The following is a 22,166-nucleotide window of genomic DNA, read 5'->3' on the forward strand; positions in this document are numbered from 1 at the left end:
GGAAATTTAGATTCCAACACTATACTAGGCCAAAAAAAAAAAAAAAAAAAATAACAACAAAAAAAAAAAAAAAAAAAAAAAAAAAAAAAAATAAAAAACCCAAACCATGCTTCTAGTGTTTTTCATCAAGTATATTTTCAGTGTGGGATTATATTTCCCTCTCCAAGGAACAATTATGTAAATAAAATTAACATATATGTATTTATTTACATTACACACACAAAACACAGCTAAAATCACTTTTACCCAGAATATGATTGTTTCATTTCATAAAACATCTTGATATTTTTAATTATTACTGATTTATTAATTATACTAATGTCCTGCCACAAGAAAAAAGTGTGAACTTAGAGTATGTTGAATTATTTTTTTTTAGTTTATTTAGTACATTTTCTGCCACGCCATTTTTAAAGTAGCCTGATGAGTCATACATATATGAAAATTTACACACAAAAGGAGTTTAGTGTATCTTAAGGTTCTCAAGAAGCTTTTGTGAATTTTCTGCAGATAGTCTTATTGGAAGAAAAAAAAAATGAAATGAAATATTCCAGCAAAAATATATTCATTTGTGAAGAAGAATTCTATCAAGGCTAAAGGAAACTAAAACCAGCTTACAGCAAGGATGATCTAGCACAAAGAATAACTAAAGCCAACAGAAAAATCAATCCAATATTCCACAGATAAACAGCTCTCAGTCTAACAAATTTACTAATGCTCAAACATCAGGGACAAAATTGGAAGAGTAAACGTTAATGAACACCATGCGGCTGAAAACATAAATCTGAAACAGAATGGAAATGACCACAAGTGATATCCAATTGTGACCAGAGACCACAGCACAACATAAGATAAGAACGTAAGATAAAACAATCTCCTTCTCATAAATCTGTTTTCAGGACCAACGGGAGCTCTAATGGACTGCTCCATCTAAGCCCATAACCAAAAATAAATGGCAAGTGACCCTCTTCTAATTCCCCATCCAAGTCACTTGGCTCATTACACACTTACATTACAATGATAGAAGTCAGGTAAGCGACTCATCCAGAAGAACAAGAGAAAAATGCTCTTTGATAACTTCCTTGAGCATGTCTATCTATCAGCACGTTAGGGAGGGACAAAAAGAAGGAAAAAACTGATGACACAGAAGTATTGAGTCAAGAAAGGAAGGACAAAAGTGCTGGAGGTTAAGAAGAAAAGAGAAACCAAGAAGGGAAATGGTTCCCTGTGAAGTTATTAATCAGAGAAGTTAACCCCCAGGCACAGTTTCCTGTGACTGTCTCAGGCATAATCTATTCGTTATTGCTATAAAGCGATGGCAAAGCTCTGAATACCTAGTCCTCTAATTTACCACCAGAACTTGGGAAGAGAGGAGATGGGGTGACCTTCCATTTGAAGAGGGCTCAACAGAAAGAATAGGAATAGAAACAAAAAGAGAGCCCAATAATACACACTGCTGCCCGCAATCAGCCTGTGAGCCTTTTGCAGAGCTGCAGCAAGCAATCCCTCCCAGCAACTTAGGCACCCTCTGAATTAGAGATTCCCAAATGATATATGATGTACGGTCGGAAAGAGCCTCAAGGCTTTAGAAAGATAGAAGGAACTGGAGGCAAAATTCCACCTCACCTTTGGGGCATCTGGGATTTCTGAGCATCCTTTATTTGACTCTGGGCAATCTGTTTTCACACAGACAGCTCTACAGCCTATCCCTTTATAGGCAAACCGTAGGCCACCTGTTTGTGTATGCCTGCACCCATACATGCATGCATACATAGTGATGAGCACTTGGATGATCATAAAATGAAGCAGTGTTTGCCAAAAAACTCTCATCTCTCCAGGTCCTCCTAGTGCTCTGTGCCTTAAAAGAGGTGCAATTTAAAGACACTGTAATTATTCCTACATAAATAAAATACACACATGACAAAAATATTATAGTCTTAAAATTACAATCAGGAACTGCACTGAGAATTCTTTTCATTTGTTGAATTACAAAGAGAAGTCTGAGGGCAGTGGCCATGAAAGACTAAAAATAAATGTTTCTTTCAGATTAGTTTTCCAGCTTATTGGGAAGTCACTAGTAAAAGCAGGATGGTGATCTTTTAACTGTGCCAAACTGTAGCAGGGAGCAGAGGAGTTACCCACATCCTGATTTCGGCATTTCACACTGACCCACTGACCAGGTGTGCTTGGAACATTTGGATAGCAAAAAAAAACAAAACAAAAGAAACAGAAAGCTGGCACAGGAAGCTGCCATACTCCTTCCCCTCCCATACTTCTCACAGAACTGCTTTTCTTCCTCCTAACTTTTCTGTTCCCACATTAATAGGGGCACAGGAAAGCAAACGTCCTTGCTGTTTTATCACCTAATCATATCAGAAATTAAAACGAGAGAGGAGCAGAGCTTTGCCATTCTGCACCATGCTTGAAGCGCACCAGCCAGCCAGGTTCTTATTTCCAAGTTCAAATGTTGGCCTTTCTACTACTAAAGAAATAGTCAGTAGAGAATACCAGCTAGTCACAAATCTGTCTCCTTAAAAAATGCAATAGGGGATGGGACATATCCCACAAGATTGAGTTAAAATAACAGCTACACAGGAAAGAAGGCAGGGAATTGCGTGGCAGCCCTGAGGCACTTCACAACACCATGTACCAAGATTGCTGCATCAAATATACTGAATTTTTAAAATGTGTCATGATTCCTCTCTTTCTGCTGTGCTGAAAGAGATATGATTATTTCCCCTTTCAGCAAAGACACACAAGAAAAAAATTAATAACCATTTCTCAACCTGGTTCTTGAATTGTTTTTGCTCCTTCTAATTTCCTGCCAAAGTGTGTAGTCGGTTTGCAAGGTGACATTTGCAGAAGCTCCTTACAGATTGATTGGCTCAACTGCTGGGGAACTGAGAGAATTCTTATAAAGCATGACCTTCATTCGGTACCAAGTCAGACCTGCTGATATTGCCACATGCCAGAAACGCCTGCTCCCCACTAGAGGCTCGGAGAGGACCACTACAGGATACAGACCGTAAGCACAGCAGCAAACAATGGGCTGTGTGATCTGCGGAGCTCCTGCTAACCCTCAGGTGAAAAGTCAGGTCTTGGTGCTTTATACTCAATGCAAGACAAGAAAGGAGAAAAGCAAACTTTTATTGGAAGACATCCTGCATAGTAACAAAGACTTATGTGGAGGGCAGTAGTGACTTTAGAGGGAGGAGGGAGAGGATTTGCATGTTTACTGCCTACAAGCATCTGCAGGCTCTCCTTGCCTTTCCATCAGGTTTCACCTTCCAGTCAGCCTTTCCTTTGGAATTTGCTGCACTCTTGGCTTCACTCAAACTTTCTCACGCTGACATATCTACTGCATATCTACATCCTTTCAAACCAAGCAGCTTGTGACAGAGGAAAAAGCCAAATCTGTGTTTCCACGGAACAAGCCATTGATCTGAAAAAACATATTAATAATTTTGCTGCGCTACCAATATAAGCAAGTTGTGGCTTAGTATTTCTCAGAAAAAAAAAGAAAAAAGAAAAAAAAGAAAAAAAAAAAAAAAAGGCAGTTTCTGGACTCCAAACAGCTTGAGTAGCTCTGGACATATAACATAACATTTTTTTTTTTTTTTCTTTTCTTTTACTTCTTTGGCTTGAGAAAAAAAAAAAAAAAAATCCCAGCAAAAGATGAAATGTGTTGGTTTATTTCTGTCCATTCACCCCTTCATAAACATTGCCATAACACAAACCTCCTGAAACAGAAGGCAGAACACAGCCTTGATCAAAAAAGATCCCTCTGGGAGTTGCAAACTATTTAGACAAAATCCATTGCATTTATAAATTGTTCACAGCCTTTCTGAACCAATAATGCCATCACTGAAGAATTTGCTTGATTACTTTGAAGTGAAACACAGAATTGACTGAAGCTTAACTACAGTCCTTGATTTAATCTAATCAGATTTAATCATGGCACAGGATCTGAAGCTCATGTTTTTGTTGTGTGCTACACAACACTTTTCCTACTAGTGTATGGTTAGCAAATCAGTCATGGTTAAGGCTCCGTGTATGACTTCTCAGTGCTCCCAAATATTAGGCAGAAACTTCGCTCCAGGGGTTACTCAGGGAGCTTGCAGAACTTGGTCATTTCAGGCATTTGGAGGAGGTAGGATATTGATAGATTTTGGAACTAAACTGTGCATTTAGCTAGCTAATACCTCCAAATACCTTTCACAGCTTTGAACTCCCTTCTAAAGCAGTGCCTCCCTCTGCATATTGTAGAGGGAGATTACTCGTTAACATATGCACTTGGAATAGCTGTCTGAAATTGATAGGTTTTAATAAAATAGTGACAAGGTCATCATTCCAGCAAGCAAGTAAAATTTCATTAGCTTTTTCACTGCTCATGAAACACAAAGATTTTGCTTAAGATATTTCTTGAATTTTTGTACACATTTATGGAAAAGGACATACTATCATGATGTTTGTATAAGATTAAACCACACAAATAAATAGATATTCCTATACGCATGTGTCCACACATCATAGACCAAAGCAATGAACTGACTCACAAACTTCAAGCTGAAATAAACAGTACACCCATCAAAAGTTTATGGATGCCTATTAATCCACAATATCCCACTTGCAATGATATCCTAGCAAATAACACTTGAATCAAATGAAAATCCTTTTTGCTCTTGTGCTAAGGTTTATGAAACTGGAGAGACCAGTTTTAACTCTCACCAAGAGAGGGCAGTGAAATATCTCTGATTATTAGAAGATCCCATACAAGAGCCATATACCTTTACAGCAAACATGATAGCAAATAATCTCTGCAGATTTTTGCTTTTAAAATCTATGGAGCATTCATGTGGATGTTTTTTTTTCTTTCTTTCTTTCTTTTTTTTAGCTTACATCCTCTCATCCCTGAGTAAATGGAAAAGAAAAAAAGGGGGGAAAAGAATAAAACTAAGAATCTATATGAAATATATATACATATATTGTACTTTATACCATTTTTTTTCAAAGCAGAATATTAAGAGTTGCTTGCCTTCTACAGCCATGTTCATAGCAACAAAGTTTTATTTTCATTTTTATGTCACCTCTCCAGAATATGGGGACTTTACCTCTAAGCTCTATTCCAGGATTTTAATTCTTTCAAAACCCCAAATGGCAAGTTACAGAGCTGCTTCTGCTCACAGACCTTAATGATCTTATTACAGCAGCTATTCTATATTGGATGAAATTTATGTCAGTATGCCTCCCCCCCCCCCCCCCCCCTTTTTTTTCCCTGAAGTTATCCATGGACTTCCAGGTTGAAAAGTTTAAAATGTCCTCCATCAAAATCTTTCTTTAAAATATCTGTCATAGCTCTGTTATTTGTGGTCTCTGACGGACTGTAACATCTTCCAGTCAATGGCTTCTTGCAATTTTGAGTCTACTCTACTGCTGTCCCCATGGTTTGAAACATACATCTGGCAAAAGCTGTTCATTCAAACACATCTTTATCTTTTTCAGACCCAAGTGAAGATTACTGTTTTACCACCTAACATTTCAATGGACATTGGTAATCCATAGGAAAATACTTTGTCTTTTTACTTTGTCTTTTACAGAAAGATGTTGGCGTTTATACCACAGGATTTGAGAGAGAGCACACTGATAATACAGCCTGGCTAATTTGGTACATTATTATGCATCTGTACTTGAAATGCCACTTTTGAAAAGACATGGTAAAAGAATAGTAATAAAATAAGGAGAGAGGAAAATATGCTTCATTTTATCAATGTTCTTTGAAAGTTTAGAGTGGTTTGATGTCTCTTTTTTTTTTTTTTTTTTTTTTTTTTTTTTTAAGAGTGAGTTTAACTAGACCAGACACTTTCATATGGACGTTTCCACTCTTTTTAAGGCAAGTGGAAAGAATAGCAAAATAAAAAATAAAATAATGAGGAAAATACATTTCTTCAGCAAGGTGTCAGAACATTCTGATTTTCTTTATTGATGTTTTCATTTTCCCTAGTAGAAATGATTTGCCTTAATATGCTAAAGTGGCACAACAAACTAGAAAACAGCTTCTAATGACTAATGGACTGACAATTTGGATGTTGCAAAGCTGCTAGAAAAGAGTCTAATAAAACTTAGAAGGCATAAATAACTGGGATTGAAAAGCTGGTTATTCATAAAAATTTGGAGGAAATGATCTGTAATAAATGTGGGGTATGGTGTTATAAAATGAATATCAGAATTTCTTATCAAGTTTCCTGTCATGTTTATCCTCTTCTCCCCCAAAATAATAATAATAAAAAAAAAATAGCATGAAGACCTTTGCCATGAAACCAGTTTGATGTGCAATTCACTTCCCTCTGGACTGAACAGAATTGCTTTAATACATAAGGATGCTAAAAATATTTGTATTCAGTGCATCAAACCCTGTTTAATGCAATCTGTTGGAGGCCTACAGTCACAAAGTGACAAAGATTGTATCCTCATGTGGGAAGTTATCCATCACTTAGTTGGTCTTGTCATCTTTGCTTTCCTGCAGACATAGTAAGTAGAAAAGCTAAAAGCAAGCAGGGTGTCGGGTCCTCAACAACAAAGTTAGTAGCAAGAGAAGACAGTAACTTCCACGCTATTCAAAGTACAAAAAGCCCCATGGCCAAACAGAGAAATCAGTTTAACTATCCACAGTCAGGCGCACCAAGAGACTCACTGTAACTTTACTACAGACCAAACTAGCTGTGAATTACTCTAGTATTTCAAATTTATTTCAAAATATAATTTGTAATCAAATGGATTACAAAATTTAGGGGAAACACAGTTGACATTAGACTACACTTACCAGAAATCTGTACTTTAAAATCTTTCTGCAAGCAACCAGGTAAGCCAACGATGAAAACACTGTAGATTGGGCTTCTGGATAAAATATTCCCTTATATCACTATCATTGTAAGACAGAAAGTTGACCTTATCTGTTCCTTCTTATACAACTGACTTGCTGAAATTAACATCCACTCATGTGGCACTTAATTTTTTTTATTTTTTTTTTTAAGTTGCAGCATTGTTCTGGAATAAATTCTGTAGAATTAGATCTATCAAGTAGCATCACTAGCTAAAATCTACTATGTGAACAAAACTGCTATGACAGCAAATTGGAGCATCAATCTAACCCAATGCTTGGACATAACATTTCCTGTGCAGGTTTTTCTTCCACTGTGAAACCTTTCATGCATTTGACACCATCACCTACAGCATCTCAGCAAAACATAAACATGCCCAGACATCATTCTTTGCTAATGCAAAATTGCTGTGGGTCTTGCAACCTCACTGTACGGTACATTGAAAGACAAAGCATGCTCATCAAATTTCTACCTTCAGAAGCAGAACTTGTAATTTGAGTAAAAAGCTGAATGAAGCAGCAAGAAACCCATATCCCTAGCAGCAGACTTGGATGGGCCAGGAGGATAGGGATTTGCCGGGCAAGGTGGTTATGGCAGGTCAAACATGAAAAGGAAGAAGATGAAGATAATTCTTAATGAAGAAAGGAGCGATATGAGAAAAAGAGTTTATAAAATTGTTTACTTGCTGTGTCATAACTAGGACTGATACTCCCCTTTAGAATTTAATAAATATTTTAACAAAATTGCATTAAATACTACAGTTCCAGTGAGTGATGACCGTGGTTTAATCATGAATATGTTATTTAAGTAGATTCTAGCTAAAATATTTATTTTCTTACTTAGTATGTTTATATTTCAAATACCCATCTCAAGTAATATAATGCACAAATTAAAATGAACTAAGAAAATCTTAGACTTTCTTATTATCAGGGAAATGACAGATTTTGTCAGTAGTTAGTAAATGTAAGAGTACTAGAGTACTAATTCCGAATATTAATGCTTTGTGTACTAAAACATCCTAGACTCAGCTGATGCAAAACACCAGAACAGAGGCCTTAAAGTATAATTACATTTTTTTAAAAAATGATAAAGTTTTGATACAAAATAAGCAGAGGTGTATACAAACTGCACATTTCATGAAAATGTTAATGTAAAGCACTAATGCTCATTATTAACACACTCCATTAAAATGTATACTTTAAATCAGATTTTTATGGGTTATAATACGTATACAATAATTATCGTAAAAGTGCATTTTTCAAAATAAACATAAAACCAAAACAATGTGCCACAAAATGAACAAATCCAGAATTTCAGACTATGTGTATGACTAGAATAAGTCACAGAAGCAGCTAGCTTCAGCATGGATCAAGAAAATGCAGTGAATGTGTAACTAAACCTGAGCTCTAAGGAACACAATAAGAAAGCAAAGATGAGATGGAAGAAGTACAAAGAGTCAACAAATGAAGCAGGTACATGCTAAAGATCATACATCTGAAGAGTAGCATGATTATCACAGGAGAGCCGGGTGTAGGAGTAATAGAGAACAGGTAACTGTGGCAATATTTGCAATGACACTGGGATCACTCATGAAAGAGTGAATAACCGGAATTTCTGCTTCAGAGGTGGGGGCTCCTTAACAATGCTCGCCCAGCCACAGTAACAGCCATTATTTCTTGCTCTAGCCATGTCTTGGCTCCTAATCTGCGTTCAAGAGATGTTAACATGCTTTAACTTTTGGTTAGCCCCAAAGTGCTCAGACTGTTGGACTAGATTATCTTTGAAGGCCCATTCCAACTGAACTATTTATTTTGTTCTGTATCTCTGGTTTTGCTTTGGCTCATCGCTCTCTTAGATGGAATTGTTGGACAACTCCACTGCAAAAGGAGTTTGATTTTCTTTTCTTTTCTTTTCCTTTTCTTTTCCTTTTCTTTTTTTTTTTTTTTTTAAAGGGAGATACCATTTCCTGTATGCGCTTTTATCTTTATGTATGTTTCTGCTGTCTACAAATATGCTAACTTTACTAGTTACAGCAATTTGCTAGTTCAACTTCATCACCTCAGTATCATCGTACCATCACTTGCAATAAATTTCAGTGAGCTTTTTTAAGCTGTCATAAATTTTTTCACATGTACTACTGAAATAAACTTCAATTTGAGTTCATATTTCAGTAGAAACTCTTTTACAATGCATACCACCCTGTTCTTTCCTGTTTATACAAGAAACATATTTTTTTCCCACCACTGCACTTCAAATAGAAATGTCCATAATAAGTTTCACAGGTTTTGAGAAACTCAGTGAAGTAGGATTGTAAGTAAGCCTGAGATTATCTTCTGACACATCTCCCAGACATATATTGCAGTATTCCTTAAAACATATTCCCTCCCTGAAACACATTTTTTTCAGAAAGAGGTTACATCAAGTTAAATTCATTCTAATTACTGTGATGAATATGTGAAGCACTTGAGACAATGCATATCACTCTTTTTCTATTACTTCTGCTGTGTATTTTTAAGTAGTAATACACCATAACAAGAGTATTTATTATTAATTTTTATTGTAACTTACTCTTTGATTAAGGCATTATATCATAACTTCCGAATGGGCAAAAACCCAAGCACTGTGATTTTAAGGCTGGATCATAACAATTTTTCAACACTATGAAAGAACTATAAATATTATGAAGTTACTGAAAGTTTCATCAACCTCATCTTTATCATTTGAAAAGAACTCAAAAGGTTCAGTGAGGAGGCCCTTTCCTATTACACAGAAGTAACTTCTTATCTCTGGAAATCACAAGTTTCTTTTAATTGCAGAAATATGGGAAACATAGTTAATATTTCCCATAATTAATATGGGAAACGTATCTCAGGAATGGCATAAAGGCAATGTCAAAACAACAAAATACTGCTTCTAATTCTGAAATTCTTCTGGTAGATTAGAAAAAAGTAATTCAAAACTTCTACTTTACAAATGATGATTTATGCATGATAAACTCTGCCATAGTTTGAAATATATGAACTGGAAACTAAAATGCAATATAAACAATGATACATTATCTAAGTTGACATCACTGGGATGCTTCTCTTTGTCTTTTCAAATATCACCATTAGTTTCTTATGTGTCTTAAAAACAACACAACAAACAGATTTACTGTATTTTCAGCTCTGCTATGCTGACAACAGCAGAAACAATTTCCACAGTTTGACACATCATTTCTCCTCCTTCTCCTTAGCTAACCACTGCACTTACATTTTATTGCCCAGTCCAAAGGGGAAACTCCCCCATCAACTTGAGCTGTTCTCCCTAGCAAGCACCACTCTCCACTCACCAAGGGACAGCTGACCCTTGACTCTCTGCTAATGTACTGAAACTTGCCTATAGATAACTGTGTCCCATTGATGAATTTGGGAGCCTTTAGCAGTCTCATGGATGTTTTCACATTCCTTCCCACTGTAAATATACTCCCAAGGTGCAGAGATTGAGGGTGGTAGATATTACATAGATAGACAAAAAGTCCTCTCATTGGAAATCCACATACCCTACATTTTCAATTAATTCAGTTACCAGTTTCCCCAGTCAGCTTATGACTTGGCTAGCTCCTCTAGATCCCACAGCCTGTGGAGAGGGAAATAAAGGGACTAAATGTTTGCTTTTGGGTTCTCCCCGCTTTAGTAGAAAGTGACACCAAACACTCTCTGTCCACAGAAGCAAAGGTCATTGTGCTTACCAGGACTGTTTACCCCACTGCAGGAGAATACTACTGATTACCATCAGGAAAATGTCATCACCATCAAGCTCAATGAAATAGTCTTTCCACAAACAAACAAGCCAAAAAAAAGAAGACTTGCTTTCATCTCTGCTGTACACAAACATTCAGCATCTAATAAGACATGCTTTCATATTTTCCTATAAATAGGTTAGCTTGGAACAAAGAAATCTCACTGTGAAAGAAGAACAATCTGCCTACTTCAGAACTTGTACCAGAAAAGTTTTGATCAATATGGGCCTGCCAGCCCTTTCAGACATACCACAGAGGCTCAACAGCCTGTGAGAAAACATAGCCTTCAAGTAGAAACCCCTCACAAAAATGTGCAAATTAGCAACAGCTCAGTACTGTGGGGAGACACAGTTCTGTCTTGGCAGGACACAGCAGGCCATCCTACTTGTGTCAACTCAGCTTATGCTTTTGGAAAAAAAGCAAAGCAAAAAACCAAAAAACCCTAACAATTTATCAAATCAGGTGAAATCTCTGTAGACCTACTTCCACATATTATCACCTACAATCTGTATCATAACCTTTACACACCTTAGCCTTCCATTGGCTGTGCATTGAGCTCATAATTCAGAGATCGGAATGGCACCCTCCAGCACCCTGAAAAGCTAAAGCTAAATGACCCATTTCCCAGTACTGTCTCATCATGCCTCCTGTTAAAAGAAGTAGCTCAATTTTTTATCATCCTTTTCTCCTGTCTACATGGTTTTCCAATTACTATTAATTTTTGAATAGGATATGCAGTTTACATCCAGATACGGATGGAAATACTTAAGTGGCCAAAGATCTAGTTTTTGTCACCCCTTTCACCTTACAAATCAATAACTACACCCCCTCTTTTGGATTACTTTAGGGTTAAACATACATATTCTGAGAGCATTGTCCAAACACTTCTTGAGCTCCAGCAGGTTTGGTGCCATGACCACTGCCCTGGGGAGCCTGTCCCAGTGCCCAACCACCCTCTGGGTGCAGAACCTTTCCCTAACCCCCAGCCTGACCCTGCCCTGTCCCAGCTCCATGCTGTTCCCTCGGGTCCTGTCGCTGTCCCCAGAGAGCAGAGCTCAGCACCTGCCCTCCCCTCGTGAGGGAGCTGCAGGCCGCCATGAGGCATCCCCTCAGCCTGCTCTGGTCTGAGCAAACCAAGGGACCTCATCTGCTCCTCATACATATTTCCCCTCTAGACCCTTCACCATCTTTGTTGCCCTCCTTTGGGAACTCTCTAACAATTTTATGTCCTTCTTATACTGTGGCACCCAAAACTGCATGCAGTGCTTGAGGTGAGGCCACACCAGTGTAGAGTACAGAGGGACAGTCCTTTCCCTCGACTGGCATGTGATGCTGTGCCTGATGCACCATAGGATATGGTTGGCCCTCCCGGCTGCCAGGGCACACTGTTTACTAACGTGCAACTTGACATCTACAAGAACTGCCAGATCCCTTTCCACGGGGCTGCTGCTCTCCAGCCTCTTGTCCCCCAGACTGTATGTAAAGCCAGGCTTGACTCATCTCTGGTGCAGAATCCAGCACTTGCTCTTCTTAAACTTCATATTGATGGTTATTGCCCAACCCTCTAATTTGTGAAGATCTCTCTGTCCTCAATGGAGTCAACCACTGCTCCCAGTGTAGTGAAGCCTGCAAACTTACTTAGTACGCTTTCAAGTCCTGCATCCAGAGCCTTTATGAAAACATTGAAGAGAACTGGCCCTAAAATGGAGGCCTGAGGAACCTCAGTAGTGACTGGCTGCTAGTCTGAGGTAACTCCATTTACCTTTTGAGCTCAACCCATCACCCAATTGCTCACCCATTATATTATGTATTTGTCTATCTGTATGCTGGACATTTTGTCCAGAAGGATACTGTGAGTACCAGATTCAAAAGCTTTGCTGAAATCCAAAAAGATTACATCAGTTGGCTTCCCTTGGTCAACTACTTGGTTGACTTTGTCATTAAAGGAAATTAAGTTCGTTTAGTGGGACTTTTCCTTTATGAACCTGCACTGGCTGTGACCAATGACTGCATTGTCTTTCAGGTGTTTATCAATAAATCCCAGAATAATCTCCTTAATTTTACCAGGCACTGAAGTGAGACTGACAGGCCTGTAATTACCAGGGTCTTCTTTATTGCCCTTATTCAAAACTGGAATGTTTGCCAGCTTCCACTTGACAGGGACTTCCTGAGCTTCTTAAGACCATTAAAAAATAATTAAGACATGACATCAGCCAACTCTCTTAGTACCCTGGGATGAGTCCCATCAGGTCTCATAGGCTTGTATGCATCCAGGTGGAACAGCAAATCCTGCACAAATTTGGGGTTGTCTGGGATTTTTTTCCATTAAAAGTATCCATGAAATGACTTCATTTTCATGAGGTAATAGCTTTGGTCAAAACCAAATCTACTCTTGTGAGCTGAAGGCAAACACTGAAAGCTTTAATTCTGAATTTTACCTATATTTCATTAAGAATCCTTACCTTAAAGCGAATAACTTCAGGTTAAGCTGAGTGCTTTATCCTACTAATTTTAAGGATGATGAACAACATTTCTGAAGCACTTAAAAGTGGGGAGAAGTCCCTAACAGGATTTGCAAAATCATATAGTAGCATTACTGCCTGAGACGTCAATGAAGCATTAAGTCCATTCTTAAATATACATAGTTCCTTCTGACATTACTTAAAATGTCACTTTGGAGGCACTTCAAAGTTTCCAAGCTCTTTAGATCTCTAAAGTGAGTTACAAAGCTAATGTGCTCAGCTGAAGTATTTAAGGATGAAAATCCACAACTTGCCAGCCACTTTTGCAGATCCATGTTCACTGGGAGGCTCTCACAGCTACTTACACAGCAGAAAAAGCCATATAACCATAGCAAGGGTATTTCAAAAGTGTGCCCAACAAATCAAACTGTAAATGCTTACCAATTACAGACATAAAGTATGGCAAAACAATCCCTTGGTCTGGTCAGCCTGTGGCCAACTGTAACCAGGGCAAAGGGAAGAGTGGAACCCCAAAATGGAGGAAAAGAAAAGTGTCTAATGGTAAAGGATATAAATCAAGTTCCATACACTGCATTAATCTGACCAACATTTCAGTCCAAATTGCCTTTCCCACACTCATTATTTAAGCAAACAAACAAACAAAAAAAACAACTCAGAGCACTTCTGCTCTTAAGAATACCATAGGACAAAAAAAAAAAAAAAAAAAAAAAAAAATCCTTACTGATAAAAAATAAATGAGTGAAATTCTGTGGCACTCCATGCTCTTACACCAATGTTGAAATACGGAATAATCACAGTGCAGCCTTTGTGGTTAGGCATTTGCCTAACAGCTTCAATGGAAAACAGGAGTTACAGATACAATTAGTACCTTTTACTTATTTATTTATTATGGCTGATCTTTCTCAAGTGTCCATTGTCATAACAAGATATTCAAGGAAATTAAAACCACAACTTTGAAAGAGATAAGTATTTTTCCTTTTCTTTGCTTCCAAGAAAACTGTATTATTAGCAGCAAGGGGGTAAAATGAAACCTCTTATCCTGATGAATAAAAATGAATAAAAAATACAAAACTATATAATTTTAATTGCATATAAAATATTTGTTTCTTTCTAATGAAAACAATCACTCAAAATAGGCAGCTCCCAATCCACCAAAAGCAGCTTTCAGTAAGAGCATTTAAATTAGTTTTGACAAGAATGGAAATTCTGAGCAAAATAGAGATGGACTCATCCCTGCCAAAACTGCCAAGAGAAATACGACAGAGCCCCAAGGTCCCAAGGGGAATTTTTTGTCTGACACCAATGCTTCTCCCCAGGGTTCTATTGCACTGTCCCTTCCTGCCACACTGCATTTTATCTTTTTCCCACTGTTCCCAGTGCAGGAGCAAAACCTTCATTTCAGAATTCTACAGTTACTAGGAGGCTTGAAAGATTTGGGGGACTTCAAACTCCTACACCTCTATAAACGTCACTGCTAAAGCCATGCATCTGCATGCTGAAAACTGCATAAGCCTGTAATTTAATTGCTTGAGATGCATTTTAACTAGCCACTTAACCAACCATTATTTAGAACTGAGAAACCTGGACACCTACCTGACTCACAGAATAAAATCAGCTTTCCTTTTTATGACAGGTCCCTCAACCTTTGAATGCTTGAGCGCATAAGCTCAGCAGACATAGCTTACCATCCTTCTTCTTAGAAGAAATAGGTGGGATACCATGTTGCTATCACACTGGGTTTGCCTTAGCTTTGTAGGCTTTTATTTGGAGTTTGAAAGTTTGTGTGCTAGCTAAATTTGCCCACAAATATGACTCAGGCTCCTTATTCCTGGTGAATGTCCCACTCTACAGGTGAGTAATTCATGGGGTTGCTCATAACACATCCTATATTAGCTGCTCTGCATAAATAAAGGACTACTAGAAGGACTTGAACCTTGGTTTTCCATATTCCTTTGGCTGCATCCACTGCATCACAGAATCCATTTCTAACTTCTTTACTTCACTCTTTGTTATGAACACTGAAATACTTGATTGTCCAGACAAACAGCCTGGGGTCAGGGCAGGCACCTGGACTGTCTAACACCAGGATTCAGATCTCTTTTCCCATCGGAGTCCAAAACCTAACAGATTCTGTGGATGGTAGGCTATAAATTACTCTGAGTCAGTCTCTTTCTGCAGTCTCACATTTTAAAAGAATATGCTTTATTCAAAATCAAATCAGGGATTTTTTTTTTAAACTTATCAAATTCAGGAATACAATCTCCATTGCTTTAGTCTTCAGAAGTCTAATATGCGCAATGTCTGTTTAGATTGACTTAAACTAAACAGAAGTACATTTTGAAGTAAGTCACTGTTCTTTACTAATGCAAGTTTCACTGTGGTAACATCCAAATTCCCAACTTTTCTAACCAAATTAGATTAAATTGAAATTTCACAAAATATTTTTGGAAGCTAACAGGATGGGAAGGATCAGTCACTGTATCTTCACCCATTGCACAGCACTAAATAAAGGAAGGAAATGATACTCTTCAGAATAAGTAAGTAAAGCACCGGACTAGAACAGCCAGCCTCCATCCACCATGGTATTTAATTACTTCTTTATCTCATTTTTAGCGGGCTGTTTATGTATTTAAAGTTGTTTTAAAGAGAGCATCATGTTAGTACTTTGCCAGGTCTATCATTGCTATCACTGCTAGAGGCAGACACAGCAAAAATTCTTTTCAGCTCACTAAAAAGTACACCTTCAACAATGTCTCTGTAAATTCCAGGTGTATCTTCCAGTCACATCATAAACTGCGCATCAGCCTTTAGAAGCAGCTAAGACAGATCACAGCTTAAAGTACCAAGTGCTGATATATATACATTTTTAAATCACTTTACAGAGCTCTACCTTTGATCATGATCACAAAAGGAACCGGTGAACCTGTAATTTACCTCAAGTAGCTAACCAAGACGAAAATACTGTGTCCGCTCTTGGTTATTAAATAGTGCTAGTTAACAGGTGTCAGCAGAGCTGTCTTAACTCCTCTTTTTAACTAATGAAGCAAAAGGGAATAAAAGATGAAAGAAAAAAGTTTTAACTGTAGCAGAAGAGACAGCCGCTTCTGCAAGAGTGAAGCCAAATATACACTTGTAATATATGTTGCTTCTTGATGCAAATGTAAGAAAAAATGATAGGCTGGAAAACAAGGCAATACCACTATTGCAATCAGCTATTCTCAGATTAGGTGAGACGCAGCAATCATTTTACTAGAATGAAAACAAAAAAGTGCAGTACAGTTTTCCCATCTCTGAACAAATAATACAACTATAAAATGTTGCATGTAACCCTAAATAATCTGTAAAATAAAAACTTTCATGCATTAACGCCACAGGGCGTTATGATATCCCATCATTCGAACTAGCAGAGCAGAGAGGAACACCACATCTGTTAGGCATTATGGCCACAGGCTGCCTTCACCTACATTCACATTAAATATTTTGCACTACAGATATCCCTTGGATTAATCTCCTTATGGTCATTAAACGAAAAGGTTTTTGGGCAGAGTCCTGAAATCCTACCAGACGAATGCTACAGCCTCACAGCATCTGGGGTTACTCAGCTGCCCCTCCCAGGTAATCTGTTTTCCTGCATACTCCTGGCTTGGTCCTTGCTCTGAGGCATCCCTAGGTGATCTGAAGGCAAAGGAAGCCCTGACAAGGACACTGCGGTGCAGCAAGGGAGATAGACAAGAGCCTGGCACATACTCTCATGTCTCCATATGGAGGCAATGACAGAAACCATCTCCAGAAGACAAGGGAAATACATTGGAGGTGGGTGTACACTAATGGGGATAGAGAGGCAGAGCAAAATGTACAGTTTCCAAATGACCATGTGCGGTAAGAAAAACAGTGTGGCAACACCAAGACAGTCCTCTAAACTTCAAAAGGTCTAGCTCAAAGCCTTTGAGAATGAGTCCACTTGGGATTACATGGAGCACTGGAAGAAACATAAAAAACACTTTATTCTTGCAATGCTGTTTTCTACACCAGTTAGATATAGGACAGTACTCCTCTGAGCTATCAACTCCCTTCCATTCAATTGTTTGTTGGACAGTTATTCAGTGGAATGGCAGCTTTTATTTCAACAGTATAGATAAAAGTATTGCACTGAAATTTAAATGTCAAAGAATACACACTCAAATGTCAAATACCAACAGACAAATGCCAACAGAGAAATGTCAGAAATACTCCCGTGTCTCTTACTGAATATAACTATATCTGTACAAATGCAAGCCACAGCATGATATGTAAAAAAGCAAGAGTTTTTCTGCAGTTTCCTTGGAACTGTATCACCACTGGTTTCAATAAAATCAGTATCTGGCAGTGATCTAGCTGTATTACTCAAAGTATCTGACCCCAGCAACACATAAGCAATCCCTAGTCTGCAAGGTGATGGATGGTATTTGCAGATGTAACGGTACATCAAGGTGAGATAAGTTGTATTTCAGGCAAATCCCACTGCTGAATTTGTTAATTCCTTGCAAGATGAAAGCTCCCTACACAAGGAACTTTCATGTCAATGCTCCCACTACTTTCCAGATATGATGGTAACCCATGAAAGTTGAAGGTGGGGACTTGCAGACAGTTTCTGCTAGGTATATGGTTTAATTTAGGCAGTAAAGACAAACACACATGTAACTTCTTGATTCTTCCTAAAATGCTTATATTCTTGAGTCCAAGGATTATTAACCTGTAAAAATAGGTGAACTTTTCAGAGGTAACCGAATAACTCAGGGACCCAAAAAGAAACTTACTTCAAACACAATCTGGATTCTTGAGAAATCTGAGTGCTTTTTAAAATGTTACTTTCTTTAATTAAAATCAATTAATTATTCCTCAGGAAAAAAAAATAAAAAATTCTTTACACACTTGACTTGATGTGACCTTCTGGTCCCAATGACTTCAATGGGCCTTTTGTCATGATTTCACCCTTCATTATCTTCTGCAAAAGTACTTGGAAACACGTTAATTGGGGAAGATGCATTTGTTTAGAAATTTCAGTATACTAATTGCAGCTGCTTCCACTAGAGCTAAGAAGTAAAGATGGTTCAGTAGTTCTGTACTTAAGACTACTAAATACATGAAAATCTGAAGAGTACTTTAATTAGTGACTAGCAAAAATACATCTGACTCCTGTAATTATTACAATTTGCTTCCAACACTAGTGGCTCATAATTTGAAAAGTAAAATTTCAAAATACATGAACTTTTGTCAAAGCACTAAAACTAAAATCTGGCATTTTCACCTTAAAATATATTTTATTCTTCATCTCTGATGTAAATGCTTTAGGATCCCCAAAGCTTGTTTTTTGACTGTATGTATGACATTGACTGTAAATACCATATTCATTTTAAATCCTTTTATGGTTCAACTGAAATAAATATGTAAATAAATAAATGCTTAATTAAATTATTTTGATCTTTTTATTTTGAAAGACACATTCAGGAACAGTTCTCACCATGTATATAGAAATTTCTTTCTAAAGAAAGCTTTCAGAGAAAAGAATTTTCTCTGGATCACTGAATGTCATTTAGAAAAAAATATTGGAACAGATTAAATCTGTTCTGGACATATTTATTTATTTATTTATTTTAGCTGCAGTGCACCATAAAACTCTGAAAATAGACATTTATAGTGCAACTTCCATCAGGAAAAAATTCTTGTATTCTCTCTATATAAATTTAAATGCTCATCTTGCCAAACATAGTAGGAAACTGAAAAAATGTATTTTTTTTTTTTTTTTAACCTTGTTTCTCTTCTGAACAGGGTCTTATGACACTGATTTTCATGGTCTAATTATATTCCGTGCAAAACTCTGTTCTCTTTGACAAACTATTTCCTTCCAAAGACAATGAATGTCTCTTTGTCCTTGAAGTGCAATAAAGAATAAACTAGGAAGGTTCAAAAAGCCTGTTTGCTTGTTTTGGAATGCCATTGCTTTGCACAACTTGTGTGCCCATGCTCATTAGTTTCCTCTTTAAATGTAAACTATACCATACTTTAAAGTTGTACCTTATATTTAAATTACACTGCTGAAGAGGAGTTAGAAAAGATAGGAAGTTCTGTAAGCATTTCTGTATTTCCCAGTCCCTTCTATAGATCTCTCTCAGTTCTATCTTTTTGTGAAATGGGAGAACACAACTGCATGCTGCACTCAGGCATTTGCCCAGACAGGCCTGAAGTCAAAAACCAACAAAAATCAATCAATTAAATTAAATCAAGACATAACAGATTTGTCTTAGGAAAGACTACTTAGTTGGTCTAAAAAATAAATAGCTCCTAAATGCACAGCATGGAAAATAAATCAAGTCCAAATATGTTGAAACAGACTCAATTTGTAGGTGAGGGAATAAAGATTCATCCAACATTCTGGTTGCCTAAAGGCTTTGCAAAGCGCCCCTCTAAATATTAACAAGATCCAGCCCCATTTAGCTTCCGAGGCATCTGTCAGGATCTCTGCTCAAGGTGACATAGCTATAGGCACATGTGTATTAACTTATTGACAACAGATGATACAATGGAGCCAGAAACAGCAGGAAAGGAACAAAAATTCTGATGAAAATCAGAGGAGTTGAGAGTCACTTTTAACTTCTTATTTATCTCTCTCTTCTTTCAGAGCACTTATCTATTACTGCAGAAGGTATGCAGACAAATGATGTACTTCATCATATAGTGACACTGACACATGGAAGCAGTATATATATATTAAGATAACTTTCTCTATCATTTGCTTTGAGACAATACCTTCAGGTTAGGTACCTATAAAAACCAGCATGATCCAATACAGTAAATTTCAAAAATCTTGGTATTATCTTTCAGGAGGTCTGTTTTTGAAGAAGAGCTGCTACTGAAAAAGCTTATCTACCCTTCTCATTTCTGAAATGTTACTGTGTGATTTTTGCTACTTTTGCCATCTCAGACAGGGGGCTAACCCTACAAAGCTAAGGATATGAATTGCAAATAGAGACCCGCTTCTTTTGCTCTAGATGTATGCAATTTACCCAATCTCAGTCAAAGTATTTGGACTGTGTCTGGCAGCTAAGTACCTAACTTTACATATTTTCTGTAAAAGTTTGTAAGTACAGGATGTTTCCATAGGAGTGAAGACAAGAAATTACAAAAATGTCTATCTCACAACAGACTTTCTCTTCCTATAGCTATGAATTTTAATCATCCAACAATTGAAGCATCCTACTGTGACCATAAGCATCAAGTATAAAGCTGAGAGCTCTAAATATCTTCCAATGTAAAACTTGATATTTTTGAAATGGCTTGCAAGGATTACAAAACAACAGCGTTTGCTAGTCTTTTGCAATCGCCTACCAGCCGATTAGCATACTGTGTATTATGAACAACACCTTGGTCAACTGCAATGCTCTTTGCAATGATAAAATGGATGGGTATCTAGAAGTTCACGACTTTTCTCACATTTCTTACTCCTCTCAACCATATGTACATGTTGTCTGTCATCAAATACTTTTCTGTCAGGTTGGCACACAAGATAGTTTTAAAAAAAATTAGTAAAAAGCAGTGTCTTGATTGAATAATATGTAGTCTTACCTTACGGATGCCTCTGCCAAGATCTTCTCCGTAATTTGTCCCCAGAATTTCAAAGTGAACGTTTGGATTCCCCCCATTTTCTGCAAATTCCAGTTCTCCAGTCAAACCATTCACTCCACCCTATTGAAAAACAAAAAGAATGACAACAAAAAGAAAACTGAGTGAAAACTGAGAAGTAGCCAATTAATAACAATCTTTTGTTTCTTCAAGGGATTTTTGTGCTACTTATACACATACAACTACCAGAACGAGGACAATTTTCTGAAGTCCACATATCCCTAAAAATTCTGAACCCTAAATTGTCCCTCTGTCACTAAATTTCCTCACAAAACAATCAAACTCAACAATGCTGAGAGATGTAATAACAAGCAGTAGTCTTACTTTTAGCTTATTTGCATGCCAACATTTGCTCTTTGTACCAACAGTAAGACATTAAATTCTAATCCCATATCAAGAAAAGCAGTTTTGCAACCAGTTTTAGTGGAATCAAAACTAAAGACAAACATACAAAAGAAATTATACAAAAATGACTTTGCTCTTTCCCCCAAACATTTCTCATCCAAAACAGGTTTCCACAGGATATCAGGTTAAGTTTTGGATTAAATTAGAAGCATTTTGAGATCACCACCATATGTGATCCATACAAGTGATAAGGGTTTTGTTTAGCTGAATATAATCAGTTGTTTTCCTCCACAAATCTTCCCTGGAACTAGGAATGCATCAGATAAACAGTAGTGCAGCAGATTTTCATGCTTGCTTCTACTTTGTTCTACATTTTAGGCAGAAGTGCTAATACTAAAAATGAAACAGTATTTACTATAAAGAATCAAAACTGAAAGGGCCGTACATGCCATAACAGTTCTTAAAATATATTCCAGGGTTCATTCAACATGGCAAACATTTCAGCCTTTTATAAAAACTATGATAACGTGGAACTGTAAAATCAACAGAGCCGTGTGAAATGCCTGCAGTGAAAACCTTTAGCCTTAGAAATTTTCCACATTTTTTTTTTGATATAGGAAAAATTACATGTTTAACCCACTTCATCCAAGAAACTTTAATAATATTTTATGTATGCACAGAAAAAAAAACAACTAATTACCTCTGTTATAAAACCATACAAAATGCATAGCTTCTCTTCAAAACATAAATTGAGAGTTTTCTTAAAGTTCTGATCTTTTGTAAAACATTAGTATGACTACTGTAAAGATTAGGAATTAACTCATCAATACCTTTAAAACTTTAAGATTAGAGATTTGCATTGTTGGGAAACATTTTCTACATAGTTCATAATGTGTCATTTTCAGCTAAAAACAAGAAAATACTTTGCATGTATATGTATTTTTAACCTTTTCTATAATCTCTACTTTTCAGATGAAGTACTAAAAGTAAAAAAACACAATCCTTATTAAAAGGTATGACCAC

The 22,166-nt window shown here is 37.0% G+C and overlaps 1 protein-coding gene across 1 annotated transcript in view; it reads right to left on the reverse strand.

Moving 5' to 3' along the window:
• Positions 1-22,166, reverse strand: part of GRID2 (glutamate ionotropic receptor delta type subunit 2) — a 709,039-nt gene that overhangs the window by 184,080 nt on the left and 502,793 nt on the right. Inside the window, exon 8 of the mRNA XM_032187515.1 lies at positions 20,742-20,861. Coding sequence (XP_032043406.1) covers positions 20,742-20,861 — 120 coding nt within the window. The remainder of the gene's footprint in view (positions 1-20,741; positions 20,862-22,166) is intronic.

Source organism: Aythya fuligula, chromosome 4 (genome assembly GCF_009819795.1).
Source record: "Aythya fuligula isolate bAytFul2 chromosome 4, bAytFul2.pri, whole genome shotgun sequence".
Taxonomy (NCBI): Eukaryota; Metazoa; Chordata; class Aves; order Anseriformes; family Anatidae; genus Aythya; species Aythya fuligula.